Source organism: Cebidichthys violaceus, unplaced genomic scaffold, assembly GCF_023349555.1.
Source record: "Cebidichthys violaceus isolate CVI_PGR_0920_01 unplaced genomic scaffold, fCebVio1.0.p SCAF_3, whole genome shotgun sequence".
Classification (NCBI taxonomy): Eukaryota; Metazoa; Chordata; class Actinopteri; order Perciformes; family Stichaeidae; genus Cebidichthys; species Cebidichthys violaceus.
In genome coordinates this window covers 7,945,198-7,960,704 of record NW_027176483.1, presented here as the reverse complement: position 1 = coordinate 7,960,704, position 15,507 = coordinate 7,945,198, and the positions used below count along the sequence as shown (strand labels likewise).

General features: G+C 41.9%; 2 protein-coding genes across 4 annotated transcripts; one reads left to right on the top strand and one right to left on the bottom strand.

The window, feature by feature from the left end:
- Positions 1-161: 161 nt before the first annotated feature.
- On the bottom strand, positions 162-6,084 carry fan1 (FANCD2 and FANCI associated nuclease 1). 2 transcript variants are annotated; one of them, XM_068723191.1, is made up of 14 exons: positions 6,050-6,084; positions 4,641-5,858; positions 4,421-4,561; positions 3,462-3,663; positions 3,145-3,378; positions 2,928-3,059; positions 2,734-2,842; positions 2,511-2,630; positions 2,233-2,397; positions 1,960-2,122; positions 1,786-1,889; positions 1,507-1,701; positions 1,159-1,287; positions 162-1,000 (listed from the first exon to the last, which is right to left on the bottom strand). In XM_068723191.1, exons 2-14 carry the CDS (start codon positions 5,791-5,793, stop codon positions 863-865), a joined length of 2,985 nt encoding a protein of 994 aa, XP_068579292.1. In that variant the 5' UTR covers positions 5,794-5,858; positions 6,050-6,084; the 3' UTR covers positions 162-862. The 2 variants fall into 2 exon arrangements, with proteins under 2 accessions (XP_068579292.1, XP_068579291.1); XM_068723190.1 differs by having other exon boundaries at positions 4,641-6,069.
- Positions 6,085-6,475: 391 nt separating this feature from the next.
- Positions 6,476-15,494, top strand: apba2a (amyloid beta (A4) precursor protein-binding, family A, member 2a). 2 transcript variants are annotated; one of them, XM_068723560.1, is made up of 12 exons: positions 6,476-6,603; positions 9,025-10,270; positions 10,507-10,611; positions 10,868-10,907; positions 10,999-11,144; positions 11,720-11,806; positions 11,903-12,088; positions 12,269-12,448; positions 12,607-12,819; positions 13,120-13,239; positions 13,367-13,507; positions 14,412-15,494. In XM_068723560.1, the coding sequence occupies exons 2-12, from the start codon at positions 9,056-9,058 to the stop codon at positions 14,481-14,483; spliced, it is 2,505 nt and encodes an 834-aa protein (XP_068579661.1). In that variant the 5' UTR covers positions 6,476-6,603; positions 9,025-9,055; the 3' UTR covers positions 14,484-15,494. The 2 variants fall into 2 exon arrangements, with proteins under 2 accessions (XP_068579661.1, XP_068579662.1); XM_068723561.1 differs by lacking the exon at positions 6,476-6,603 and adding an exon at positions 7,018-7,093.
- Positions 15,495-15,507: the final 13 nt, after the last annotated feature.

Genomic DNA, 15,507 nt, shown 5'->3' with positions numbered 1-15,507 from the left:
TGCGTTCATCACGGTGTAATGTAATGTAATGTATACAGCTTTCACCCCAACATGACAGGATCATTAGAAAACAGAAACATATCAACGTTTTCTTTTAATATTTCAGTGTGAACATTAGCTTTTTACATTTTACATATCAAGACAGTTCAGTGACAGTTAATACCATTGCATTTTAATTAATTAATTAATTTTAAAAATTAAAAAAAAAGCCAAAACACTAGCAAGTTCCAGCTTCTTAACTAGATGTGCTGCTGCCTGTCATTGTCCAATGTGATGGCTGTTGTAGTAGGCTGAATAATTTGGGTTTTTGGATTGTCGTTTCGCACCAAACAAGCAATGTAATGATGACAACTTTGGCTCTAAGGAATTGTAATTCTCACCATTTTCTGACATTTATAGACCATACAATTAAACAAGTAATCAATGAATGCCAAAGGAGAGAACAAACAGCAGTTTAATCATTGATTGCAGCCCTATTATTTCCATTCTCTGGTAGACTAGTGGCAGAGCAGCGTATTTATAGCCATAGTATCACAGTAATTACTTGCATAACAAACTTGTAGAGCTGTCATACATTTCATAAGCAGCCAACTAAATGTGAGTCTTCGTTGCTTGGAAACCTGAGATCCTGAGAATATAGTGACACCATCAATTTGGTGTCATGTATCAGCTCTGATTATCTGTATTTCTGACCTTCATCTCAGGATGCACCTCTTCCTGTTGAAGGCAGTGTTTTTTTCCTGATGTTAATGTTACATGTCACAAGCCATGAGACTCCCTATACTCAAATAAGATTACATTTGTGATTCATGGAAGATAAATAGAGTTTTTGATGTCAGTCAGTCAGTTCTTCCGTGTCTGTTTATTCAAGACGAGCTCCTCTGGCTCCAGTCGCCGTCACGTGACACACCTCCACATCAGCCCCCAGCTTCTGCAGCGCCTCCAGCCATATTTGTTGTTTCTGGGAAAGCCGGTCGGTGGGCCCCTTCACCTCTACCAGCTACGACAACAAGACACCCATTGTCACATTGCACAATGCAGTACAACCCCATGTATATACATGTAACCAAACCTCAATCAGGTACCACAGAGTTTATGAATCCACACACACACAGGAAGATGTCTAATTCAAAGAGCCAGAATAGGATGTGATCTCACCTTGTAGCTGTTGTTTGAGGTGTTCCACACCACTAGATCGGGCAAACCTCCACGGCAATGTCTGTAGTCTCTGGACATTCGTTTTATTATCCCTCCTAAGAAGGCTCCACCCAGGCATGACACGAGAGACTGCAAATAGAGTATATCAGCATATCAGCAGCATGTTAGTACCCACTGTAACACATGTAGACAAAAAGACCTGTGACAGTTCTATAAACTAAAATGTGATGTAATGTTTATTACTGAGGTTGTAGTTAGTAGTGCTGTTGCATTGCATTGTGTTAGATTTTACAGGTGTACCTAATAAAGTGGCTACTGAGTGTATATTTTACAAGAGTCAGTAAACACCTGTGCCTGCTGAAGGGATGAGAAACGCTCCCAGCTGACCAGTGAACACACTTTACCCTCCTGGGAGGTCCAAACATCTCCCAACAAGTCATGCAGAGTCTCCACTGATGACTCACTGAGTAACTGCACACGACAGTCAATCGCCTCTTTTCTGTTCTCATAGAAACAGTCAGTGTAGAGATCCAGCGGGCATGTCTGTGAGAAAAAGGAGGATGAGTTTGACTAGTATGTAGATGCACAGATATCCCGCAAGTATTATAAAGGCAGAGCTTACTTCACCTGATACGGATTCCTGAAAACATCTGGAATACCCTCCATAAAAATGATGTCCCAAAGCAGAAGAGCAAACAATGTTGAGAATGTTGAGCCCTCTCCATGGATCCCTATCACATCAACAATGAGGTGTTAAACGGACATCGAAATATCTTTAATAGGTGAATCAAAACTGCTTACCTTGGTCAAAGCCTTGTTGGTGGTAATGTGCTAAAGACAGCTCTTCCACAGAGCATATTACAGTGGCCTCTGAGCTCTCTTCCCCTTCACCATGTGCTGGTAAAAGAAACTTGGATTTCCCCATGCCCCCCTCATGAGGGAACAGCTGTCCCCGGATGGTCACCTGTAGACAAAAGTACTAACATTAACTCATTTATCTACTATTTTACATACACCAAACTATTACCACTTTTTCCTAGGAACCCAAATACTGACATACTGTGCTGCACTCACATGCGTGACATCTTGGACTTGTATAGTGGGCAGGTCTTTGAGTTGAAGGCGATACTTCTTCAAGCTGGCCGACTCTTTCATCCTAACGGCTCTCTGGTGAAGAGAAAGTTTATGTCCAGTTCGCACCAGAGGGTCCGATAGCCCATCTCTGATAGCGCAAATAGCCTGGGAGCAACGGGAACACATTAAGTAAATTAAAATACAACAGCTGTTGCTAAGCTCACTGTCACACAAATGATCTTAAAGAGGTGAATGTAACCGCAGACACTGGTGCTCACTTGCTCTGGTTTTTTTAGGTGCTGGTGAAGGTTCAGTGCCAGTCGGTCCCACCATCGCCCTCGGCTGTCTGGACAGTAAACAAACTGCAACAGTAAAGACCGCAGCTCCTCTACTGCTTCCTGTAACACAAAAGTAGACCCTCAATATCTTTAAAGTACTGTTTACACAACTTTACCTTCATATAAATTTCTGTGAGAGTGTGAGTGGATAAGGTCAGAAAACCTCGTAATGACGTAGCCTCTGCAAGATCTCCACCCCTCTGGATAAGATCCGAGTGTAAGCCCATCCTGTGGTGAAGCTGCGCAGGAACACAGGCAGCTCCTCCTGGTGACTATCCAACACAATGTCAACATTAAACAACATCTGGGGACTCTATATCTCTGTTCTAGACGGAAGAAAATAAATATTTATGTCACCTGAGGTCATGGTTTTTCCTCAGCTCCTGCCAGACACTTTTGGCCGCAGTGTAAAGCTCCATGGCTTCTTCCCACTGGCCTCCCTGCATAGCTGAGACTACCTCTTGCAGAGCTCGCATGGATGCTTCATACCTGTGATGGACGGAGTCATTAGTATTACTCCTGGCTATCCTGCGTAGATATAGAACTCCATTTAAATCTTTTGGCAAACCCGCACTTGATTAGATCGTCTCTGTCCTGGAACACTTTGGCTCTACGTTGCACCGTGTAGTCTGGGAAGGCCAGGCGTCCCGAGTTAACCAGCAGGATGGTGAAGAGCTGGTTCTGCCCACCAGCCGCCATCTCCTCTTCCTCCATGGTGTCCGTCAGAGAGAAGAGGAGAAGGATCCGAGAAAAGACAGCTCGAGGACCACGACACAGGCGCACACAGGAACTTGCGAGCTGCTTCGCCCTTTAAGGTTAGAGAGAACAGGGGTGAGATCATTACTGCGATACGAGTGCTGCGAATGAGCACAATGTATTTGATCTTCTCACCTTTTGAGGATGACATCCCCGATGTTGGCCTGAGCAGGAGTCAGAGAGAAGAGGCACTTTTGCCTGCTCAGACGGAGAAGTACGTCCACTAGCTGCTGTTTCTGAGTCCCAGAACTGCCCAGATGGAAAGTCTTAGCCAGAGCTTTGAGTTCAGGAGCAGGCAGGAGATCCAGAGCCTCTCCCAAATCCTGAAGGTCCCTCTCTTTGACAAACAAAAATAGCACAGGAGGTTATGAACAAGAGACAGAAAATATACATATTTTGGGTGATGTGGTCTTGAGCTGGATAATTTACATTCCTTATTATAAAATTTTACAAAAATGACTGGTACAATACAAAGTGACATGGCACATGGAGACCAACTGATGTAGAAATGCTAGTATAAAAAAATCTGCTTTTAAATGAGGTCACTGAGGTAAAAAGACACATTTCAACAGAAAGACCATCCAGAGTTTGAGGCTCTTGGGAAGCTGCTACTAATCATCTCCCAATCATTTTTGACCAATTTCATCAATCCAATTATTGTCTACGTGTTGGAGGTTTTTGTGCAGATTATGGCTCAGGGCTGCCCCCTCTTGGGCAGTCAGTCGACTACCTGCTTATTTTGGTTTTAGTCAGTTTTTTCATGCTGAATCACTTTCCCCCAAAAAATATGAGCACATCTCTGGAAAACAAGAATTAAAGTTGTCCTTTTGTGTCATTCTTTGTGGAGATTTCCTTTGGGCGAGGACAGACCTTCTCTCCCTACGATCTGTACAACCTTTAAGGATCAGCAGTTACAAATCAGGGGGATGAATAAGTGTTATGAAGTGGAGACAGTTATTGTGTTTCATAGCTAAAACTAAAGATTTTACCAACACATTAACAGCATAATTATACATATGCCAATAATTCCAGAGGTTTGTGCTAATTCCCCTAAAGATGCTCTCAAATGTCAAAATATATGAGGGATTATTTACCTGTCTGTAGGAAACCACCTCGAACCAGCTCCTGAGCAACAGGTCCCAGGTCAGTGCTTATCTCTTCATAATCCAGTTTATCTACTTGGAGCCACTTCAGTTTCCTCTGAAAGAGCCTCACGTACAGCTTCTGCCCCTTGACTTTGAGAGGAAACATACACGTGAGTGATAAGACCTTACTGATATTCAATAACCATGACTGAGTGATGTATAAGCATACCTGAGAGTTTCTCAAATGCATGCACGAGCGACATGTCATCCAGGTTGAACAATGACCTGTCGTCCTCATTCTCCAGGACGGCTTGAAGTACAGTCCTGAAGTTGCGGAGGTAGTAGGGAAGCCGTGTGGGCTGAGAGCTCTCCTGGTCACTAGTAGCGGCGTTCTCGGGACCAGACTCGGCCAGTGAATCAAGATTAATCGCTGCAGCACTTTCCTCACATGTTTCCTCTGAACTCAAAGTACTGGTAGAAGGTACCTCAGTTGGAAGCCGGTCTGTGTCAGTTGTGTCTGCTATACTGCCACTAGATAACACCTCATCTGGCTCGCTGCTCCCCTCATATTTTGCTTTCTTTCTGAAATCAGACACCTTGCCAGTGGAAGTTGTTTCCTTCTTTCTCTTTGAGAGTTTGGAGGAAGAAGAGTGCAGCTTTGGAGCAACCCGTTTTGGGACAGTGTCTGATTTTGATGCTTTCTGTTCGAGATTCTGTCCTTTATCTGAACATGATGGATCTGCCAGTGCAGTGGGAGTATCGGCACTAGTTTCTGTAAGGTCAATGACTGTCACACAATCTTTGTTGTCTTCTAGACTCTGAAGATTTTCTTTCTGTGAGCTCCCGAGTGTCTCAGAAGAATGTATCTTCTTTTCAGGACACATTGGTGAATTATCCTCCGCCTGTGTCCTCTCGGGTACCTTATGACATCTCCTAGATAACTTGGAGGAGAGACTTCCCAGGTCAATTGTCCTGACCACACTTTTACTTGTTATCTCCCGTGGTGCCTGTTGGGAGTTATTCTTTTTGAAATACGGGCTGGTCTTTGTCTCTTTGACCTCTTCTTCATTCTCTGGATCCAGCTCTGGGGACTTTGGGGGATTCCTTGTGGGTGACAGCTGGTTGCTTGGCACAACACTATTACTTGCTGAGGCGGCACTGCTGTCTCCTCTCTCAAAGTTCTGACATTGCAAATCAATGTGCTCATTGATCTTGAATCTTGGTACAAACTGGCCACACAGGGGGCAGGCCAGCTTAGGAGGAGGCTGGCTGCTGAAGAACGAGGTGATTGGAGATGTCCCAGCTTTGACGTTGCCTTTCTTTTTACTCTTGGACAAAGACAAACTACGTCTGAGTTTGTCTTTGTTGGCTCTCTCGGTCATGGTGCAGGCGGACGTGGTAAATGCAAACCTTTCTGTGTTTTAGAAGCTTTTCTTTGGCGCATATACTTTGAGGAGAAGTATCGGTGTGGACAGTTAACAGACAATGATGCGATGGCTCTATTTAGCTAACTTAGCTCAGAAAGAGACAATTTTAAACTGTCACACGTTTGTAGTTTTTGGTGCTTCACACATGCATTAAAAAAACGCCTAAAACATTAATTTAAAGACTGTCAATTTAAAACACAAGACAACATACCGGGAAGAAGAGCTGCAGTGTTTGATGACAACAATCCCGCTTCTCAGGCTCAACCAGCGGAGCGCAGAATGCGTTTTAGGGGAAACTAATCGATCCCAACTTCATCGATATTTCGCAAAAAAAAACAAGGTAAAATAAATTTAAAAATATTGTTCTTGATGTAGAATATTAATTTTTTTACATATATATTTATTTTATAAATGAAAGTCAATGGGAATATAATGCAAACTATTTATATATCACCCTATTACATAAATGGCACCTTCAGTACAAAGTTAAATATTAAATTACTATTAGCCTATATAAGTGTTTTAAACTCAAATTATATGGGTCAATTATTAAGGCGTGTGTTTGACTATATGTGTTCATTATGCCTCTAACTGTTTTATTTGTTGAGGGACAGAGCAGTGAGCACATGATGGGGGGTGTATTTTCTACACAGGTTCCTGGGCTGCTGTGCGGCTTTTATTCAAAAATCACCATTCCGGAGAGCAATCTGATCTGATCAGCACACGGGCATTTTACAAGGAGGGCTGCCGACAGCACTGATGTTGGTAAGTGGCACATAGGATTGTCTGTGTATGGATGTGGGGAAAAAATGTAATAGTAATGCATGTGGGCCTATTGGGCTTGCGATAACAGAGCTGTAGACAATGCTGGATGTGCTCCTCTGGTACAACATCAGCCCACAAGCTGGATGTCAGCATGGTGCAGTCTCGATGCTTCAAATCAAGGTCGATGTGAATTGCAGCAGCAGGATAATATTTGCTTCCAGTTGGTGAAACCAGCCGAGAGTGTGTGTGTGTCTCTCTCTCTGAGTGTGTGTGTGTGTGTGTGTGTGTGTGTGTGTGTGTGTGTGTGTGTGTGTGTGTGTGTGTGTGTGTGCGTGTGTGTGTGTGTGCAGGGAGTCAGCTCCATCACTGCGTGCTATATAGCCTACGCAGGAAAACCATACATCTGATTATGTTATCGATATTTTAGCAGATGGGAATGCGGCGTCCACTTGTGTAGAAACCGGAGCAACCACAACAACCACTTCTGCAGGTGCGGCAAAAGTTCAGCGTAATGGGTTTATAAAATACCACCACAAATACGTCAAGGGCAGGGCAAAATGCGTGAAATCATAAAGACTGAGCCTGGTTTTTAATGACCACTTCAGCACCATGGAGAGGTCATGATTAGGTCCGCGTGTTGTACTATATTGATGGTGATCTGGATTAGGTTTTTGTACCTACTCATAATACCATAATTATATTTGCATTATCAACTGATCAACACTGTGAACGGTTGGGATTTATTTTTTTTAGTTTGATAAACCAGAATCATATCCAAATGATTGTGCCCAAAACAGCGCAATCGCACTGTTTTTTTTCCTTCCAGTTCAGCCTCAAGCTTACATGATTCATGTTTAGATGAGGGTGTTGACATGTTTAGACTGGGCGGGTATCAGACCACGTTCAGTGTGATAGCTCTAGTACAAATCAAGTCATAAGGCCTTTATTACCAGACTGTGAACAGCATTATCACATTTTCTTTTCTTTTGTTTAAAATCAGATAGATTTAATAGACCCAGGGAGGTCTTAGGGGTCTTATTGAGGAATAGTCAGTCCAAACCACCGTATTGTTCCTTAATAAATGTAAAATTGTTTTCATTTTTGTTTGGTATTTTAAATTGATGAATTATCCTTATATCATCTTGGTTGGTGTATTTCATAGGGCTGCAGCTAACTATTATTTTCATTTACCACTCAATCTGTGAATTATTTTCTTTGGTCTATTGAGGAAGCCAGTTAAAACACCCATCTGACCAACAGACTCAAAGATTTTCAAATGGCTGTCATAGAAGCCTATGAATTTGAGAGGTTGGAACCAGTGACATTTTTTCTTTTTTTATGGTTGTAAAAATGGTTGCAGATTAACAGACAGTCAATCGACTAATTCATTAATTAATCAGTATCGGTATGACTTTGATTAACCATGTTGTGATTGGATTATTTTGTTTTCTGTTACTAAAAAAAAACAATTCTTCTTGAATTGTGGCATTATCTGTTAATTTGCCAATAGATATGATGTTGTGTTGTGCCTTAGTCCAGGGAAAACATCCATTCAGAGATGCTGCTCAGATGTCAACATAATGATATAATATTCCACAAATGGTTTTCCAAAGAAGACGTAAGTCATGGATCATAAATCATGGCACTCACACTAACCACACTACATGCTTCAGGGATGAGTTTGTAAGTGAGGGTATATTTTTGTAGAGTAGCAATTAATTCACATAAGAAAAACATCCCATGTTGCTGGCCTGACTCTCTCAAAATGGTTTTGCTGCATGTTTCCTGTTCAAGACCAAATTAGAGTAGATGCAACAAAGCAAGATAACAGATAACAAACAACAACAGCAGTCACAGACAAAAGGACTGAGATGGCGGCTGTGGGTTGTTATGGTGTGGAAGTAATACATGGATGTACATTATTATGACTTTAATAAGTGGTTATGGTTTGTAGGTATTGGGTTTGTTTAAAGTGTGAAACAGAGACATTTACTCTGACATAAGCTCATTCCAAATGTTTGTGTAAGTGTGGAAACAAATCTTTGATCATATGTTATTTAAATCTTGTATAGAGTGGAGTGCTTGTGAGATGCTCTGGGAATGTATTGTTGGGTTTTTACTTTAATAGCTTGAAAAGTAAACCAGGAAATAATTGGTTTTGTAGCTGATACAAAATCTTAACGGCTAAATAATGTATATATTTATGATAAAGAGAGGCATAACCTGTGGCAGTTCATTTCTACAGTATGTTGGTTACGGTGAAGAATTATGACTTCACCGTATTATGTTTTTGTGTAAATTGTCTTTTAAAACTTTCTACAAAGTAAGGTAATGTTTTGTTGAAGGTATCAAGTCAAAATATACAAATAGCATAATGCATCTAAAAAAATCTAATGTTTGATTTTCTATAAATGTTCGCAGGGTTGAGGGTAGCGGGCTTACAGGGCCAGTTATGGCTCATGGAAAAACGCCAGGAACCATTACCAAAATATTGGCGCCCAGCCCTCCGTGCCCCAGTCCAGGACTCACTAAACAGAGCCAAGAAGAGCAGCAAGGTTTGGTGAGGGAGGCGTCTGAGAAACCACTGTGTACCTTGAAGGATGATAACAACGATCAGCTGATTCCTCCTGTCCCTGCAAGCCACTATTACATGAGCTGTGACCCTAGTCCTGAGGACATGGAGGACACCTGCTCTGAGTACGACAATGTGGGCTCTGATGTGGAGCAGGACTATGATGAGGTGCTGCATTTAAACAAGGAAGGCGTTGTGGACACGAGGTACTACAAACAGTACTCTCCTGAGGATGGTGGCTATATAAAGCATGCAGTAGGTGATAATATTAATGAGAACAGCACTGCTGTTGACCAGTTCGCTCCCAGGCCTCGTCACGGCACAGAAATATGTGAGGGATCACAATCAGACACTAAACCTCACAAAACAGGCCATCGCTTTAGGTCCCATTGTGCTCCGATTGCAGGGGATGAAGCTAAGAGGGAGGTGGGAAAAGGCCAGGAGAACAGGTTCTTCTTCAGTGATGGAGATGAGATAGAAGAGGTGCTGGATGGGGCCAAATTTATAGAGGATTTAGAAGAGACGGAGAACAGTGTTCCAAGGAAGACTAGCCTTTATCAGGACAACGAGAATGAAAGAATTAGAAAGGGAGGTGATGAAAGGGAAAGAGAAGACACTCGAGTCACAAGAAACCATAATATCCCAGGAGCCAGTAAGAAGTGTGAGTTCTCTCACATGGGTGCAAAAGAGAAGGAGAGGCAGGGTAAAGGACGAGGGAGGAGGGTAACAGGAGATGACATTGAGCATATTGTTTCTGGGATCAAAGGATGCACGACCAACAGCACTGAACAGCGTTCGAAGACCTTGTCAAAGGACTGCAAAAAAGCCACTGTGCGGACCAGAGCTCGGTCTGGTTCCAGTAAGCCACACCCTCCTCCACCACCTCGTCACTCCCATGCTCAGCCTCCTGCTGACACCCACAAGGCCCCACCTCTTAAAGAGACTCCCCCTGTTCCCAGACCCAGTCCCTCCTCTCCTGACAGCCGGGAGAGTGAACCCAGGGTAATCAAGCCATCCCTGGCTCCTCATCACACACCGGAACAACAGAGGGAGCCTCTTGAGGAGAGGCAGAGATGGCCAGAGAAACCCCAGCAGGTAGTCAATGCAAATAGAGCAAACCTTTGTCAGATCTCATTCTCTGTGTCATGTGTTTGTTTCTGTATAATCTACCGTCTCTGTGTCCCAGAGTGAATTAAGTATGATTTTAATTACATGCTTTGTCACAAATAGTCTTTTTCTTCTTGTCCCCATTGGGTTATCATCTACACAGGACAATATGAAACATTTAAAACAATCTTGCTGAAGTTAAAGCAGATGTTTTTATACAACAGGGGGAGAAGCCAAGCACAGCTGTGATACCTGAGGTCATGCCAGAGCAGCCGATGAGGCCTCCGTGTCCAGAGCTTGTCCCTGCGGAGAACAGCAACACACCCAAGGTAAAGACTTATTACACAACAGAAGATATCTTGTCAAAGATGTGATCCAACCACTTTTGATGTATGACCATGGAGTCTTTTTCCATCTTTATAATTTTGTTGTATTATTCTCACTAACGTTTGGAGAATGATTTGGCCACAACACTCAAACAAATATTTGCTTTGATAATTGATATGGCTGTCTTTTCAGGTATTATTGCCATAACAAAGTTGTCCATTGAAGTCTAACTTATTGACATGATAACTTGTTTTAAAGAACACACAGGAAGCTGCTTCTTTCCCCAGCTTTGAGGATGGTAATTATCTCATAATATTCTGACAATTGTATTAATATATTGCAGCACATTACAATGTTTTACAATGAGAGCTTTTTGTTTTGCTGCATAGTCCCAGGTCCCTGTGAGCCAGAGGATCTTATTGATGGGATCATCTTTGCTGCTAACTACCTTGGCTGCACTCAGGTGTTGTCTGATAAAAACCCATCCAAGTCGGTCCGTATGTCCCAGGCCCATGAAGCTGTCAGTCGTATCAAGGTAATCTGCCTCCTCAGGGGGACAGTCGTTAACATCCATTGATTCAGTTTATATATATTCAAGTCTGCCAAAGATGCTGCTGCATACCGTCCTCCTGTGTCTGTGTCTCGAGAATGTTGCAACACATTTAGCAAACACATGACTTTGTGTCTAGAAGAATTGATTCAAAGTTGATGGTGATCTGGGATTGTATGTCATTAGACAAGTAACCTTCAGAGAGACTTCATTCCCTATCCTAATTGTGTGTTTGCAGGTTTAAGAATCACAGTTGATGTTTCTGGATACAACAACAAGGTTAAATCAGCACTGGCAGATGCCTGGGCTTCCAAAGTGGCTTTTACTTAAGATTTTATTGGAATTTTAAGTGTATATATTGGTATACTATTGCCAGCGGATGTTTTTGTGAAGACCAAGTAGCAGGGGCATTTCTCTACCACACGGTGAAGCTGTTGCATGCCTTTTTTGCTCACCTGCACATGTTAGTGTTTTGGTAATGAGCTGAAAATTTGCATTGTGAGATAAAAGTACAAAAATATTGAATGTCTGATTAAATCAATATGTCATTTATTTCAAAGAGCCAAGATGAAGAATCTCAAATGATGACAGAGGTGGATCTGTTCATCTCCACTAAAGCTGTCAAAGTGCTGAATGCTGACACACAGGTTAGGACCTCTTTGTGTGTTGATTGAGCTGCCCTTCTGTGTTGAATCTATTTTCAGAAATAATGAGCAAAGCTTGTCATTGTTTTTGCTCCGTAGGAGACAATGATGGACAGTGCCTTGAGGACCATCTCCTATATAGCCGACATTGGCAGTATTGTTGTACTGATGGCACGGAGGCGCATGACTCAGGCCTCATCAGAGGACTTCTCAGAATCTCCCGACACTGCCAGTGAAGGGAAGAATCAGTACAGGATGATCTGCTATGTTTTTGAGTCGGAGGATGTGAGTGTTTGCTGCTAAACTGCTCATACATTTTTAGTTTGGGGGTTTTTACTCTAGTTTTGTTTGAGATATTTCTTCTTTGGTCACTAAAACATTGCGATGTGTCTCACCTCCTTGCTGTTGTCAACTCGGATAGCCTCTCTGCTGAGTAGTTTTCCCGAAACTCTCCCCTTCCCACAGGCACAGCTCATTGCACAGTCCATCGGTCAGGCTTTTAGCGTGGCCTACAGAGAGTTCCTGCGAGCCAACGGCATCAACCCGACCGACTTGAGCCAGAAACAATACAGTGACATCATCAACTCCCAGGAAATGTACCACGATGACCTCGTCCATTTCTCAAACTCAGACAACTGTAAAGAGGTGTGACATTTTTTTATTTGGCTGCAGGTGAATTGTGGAAGATGACAGACGGATTTCCCAAAACATTAATCACTGTACCAGAACCTCACAAATCTACTAAACCTTGACATTTGAAATGTGCTTGAAAACGATTAAGAAAGGCTTCCTCTTTGTTCCAGCTGAATGTGGAGAAGCAGAAAGGGGAGATCCTCGGTGTGGTGATCGTTGAGTCTGGTTGGGGCTCCATTCTGCCCACCGTCATCCTGGCCAGTATGCTGAACAGTGGCCCTGCAGCTCGCTCTGGAAGACTCAGTGTCGGGGACCAGATTATGTCCATCAATGACACCAGCCTGGTGGGGCTGCCACTTGCCACCTGCCAGGGCATCATCAAAGTATGCAGCGTCTTCTAAGGAAATATCACAACATAAACAATGTCCTGGTGGTTACAAAATGCTGCTCAAACAGACTATTTGTCGCAGACTATTTTTAGCTGCGGCTTCAGTTCAGTGGTAATATTTAGCAAGAAGATGTATGTAGGAAAAAATCAAAAAGAGCTGCTGCTCCCATGTTTTTAATATGTATTCAGACACTAATGGAGGAATAAGTTATATAAGACTTTGGCTTCAGATAATCATCAGACTTGGCCTTGAATGAATGTAAGATAAATGTGTTTTTATGTGTTTTTGGTCCAGGGTCTGAAGAATCAGGTGACGGTGAAGCTGAGTATTGTGAGCTGCCCTCCTGTCACCACTGTCCTTATCAAGAGACCCGATCTCAAGTTCCAACTTGGTTTCAGTGTGCAGAATGGCATTGTGAGTAAGCCCTTGTTAGTATGAATCATTACACTAAACTTTGTGTTAAGTCTAAATTTGAAAGGAGTGAGGGCTGTGCTACATACTATGCATTTACATGCAATGTGTCTTTTTTTCACATCCTCAGATCTGCAGTCTGATGCGAGGTGGCATAGCCGAACGAGGCGGTGTTCGTGTTGGACACAGAATCATTGAAATAAATGGTCAGAGTGTTGTGGCCATGGCACATGAGAAGATTGTTCAAACCCTGTCTGTCTCAGTGGGTGAGGTAAGAAGACATCATGCCACAAGATAGCAATTTTCACTGATTACTGAAGCACACAAATCACTGTACCATGCAAGCCATTTAAAGACATACCTACAGATTAGATCAGTTTTAGGTACATTTTTTACATTTTTCGCTACATCCATACTACTCATAAGACACAGACTTTTGGTTACCTACATCATGGTAATCCTGCATGCATTTTTATGATGTAAACGCTGATAAAATAGTCCAGCATATGAGGAATGATTGTTTGAGAAAACTTGCCTGGTCAGAAATGAAGAAATATGCAATTCCATTCAATGTCAACTTAACCTAATTACCTCAAATCTACAGATTAGTGCATATCCTTATTTACCCTCGAATGGATACTGTGTTTCAAAAGAACAGTTTGAAATACAGATTTTTTTGTTTATGATTTTTAGTTGGATGATCTCTCATGCCTGTACAGTGAATATGAAACTACCACCAGCAGCTGCTTAGCTTAGCATAAAGACTTAAAACAGGGGCAAACAGCTAGCTTGGTACAAAATGTAGCGCCTCTAAATCTCATTTAAAGTCCGACGCACAAACCCTCACAAAGTGTAATTTTTTCACTTCGGCTTTTGTAGGGATTAAATATGCAAGATACAACATGTTGAAGTGAGCAAGGTGCATCTTCTACTCTATTATTTACAGCTTTCACCAGCTGTTAACACACAGTATCATTGTTTTTGTGTGTGTTTTACCCCAATTTCTCCCAGTGTATGTCTCCTTTAAAGCCAAAGAAGCATATTCTTTTTCATTAATGGATTCAAGGTCTCCTCTGACTCTCTGGTGGCACAGAAGGGAGTAAATTAGGCCTGGTTTCAAGTGGTGTGATTACAAGTTGACAGTGTAATTGTTCCCCTCCCCTCATCTCTTCCAGATCAACATGAAGACGATGCCTGCTGTGATGTTCAGACTGCTGACCGGACAGGAGACGCCTATCTACATATAGAGACCCTGCATGGATCAGCCCACTGTAGTTCTGCATGTCTGGCTGTGTGGAGCCGATGGACAGATGATGGACAGGTGGCTCAGTGGGACGAGGGGAATTTATTTTTCTATCATTTTATTTTCTCGGCCTCTTGTTGCAATGCTGTAAAGAACATCCAGTTCTCATTTTCAGGTTTTATCTTGAATTACATTGTCATAATGGCCTTACAATGTGAATACTCTGTCTGTGGTACTGTGCGTGAGTTTCTGGTGTTGAAGAGAAGTAGCTTTAAGGTCATGATTATTTTCTTATGAAGAGATAAATTAGTACATTTATTTTTTATTTAGTCATTTTTATAATGTGTATGGAGTTTAACAATGTACTTCTACTGTAAATACTTTGGATTACTCAAGGACTTGTTTGGGAAGGCCATATTACTCCTACAGTATATGCATGTTATTATGAAGAATTACTGACCAGGGATTCATTCTCAATCCGATATGATAATCTATAACAGTAAGTATTAAATGATGATAATAATATGCTGTACAAAGGCACTAAACTATGTGTATTATGGTGATGCTGAAGGCCAAAGACACACCTACTTTTCACATGCAGTATGGGTGATCATTACCTTTACCAGAGCGTACAGTACAAGAATGTATCACAATATACATTACTGAATGAATGTAATGTTGTAACACACTAAGAATACAATCTCACAGATTAATGCTTGTTGTTGTTTTTATTTTATTATGGTGGTACTGCAAAGAAAAGTACTTTCAGACAAGACGTAAAGTATATTTTCCTCTATTAGAAATGAATCAATTGCTCTAATCCAAGCAGTTTGGTTTTCATTCTTCCTCTCGTTTTTTCACATTTATTTGGATCTTAGAAGCTGTTATTGAAGAATGCTTCAACCAATGACACTGCTCAGAAACTATGTACAAATTAGACCATGTGTTGTTGCCGTGGCAACGTGCATGCCTCAAAAGAAGTCCAGAAGAGGCTATCAAAATGTAATGAATATTAAACTATAAATTAT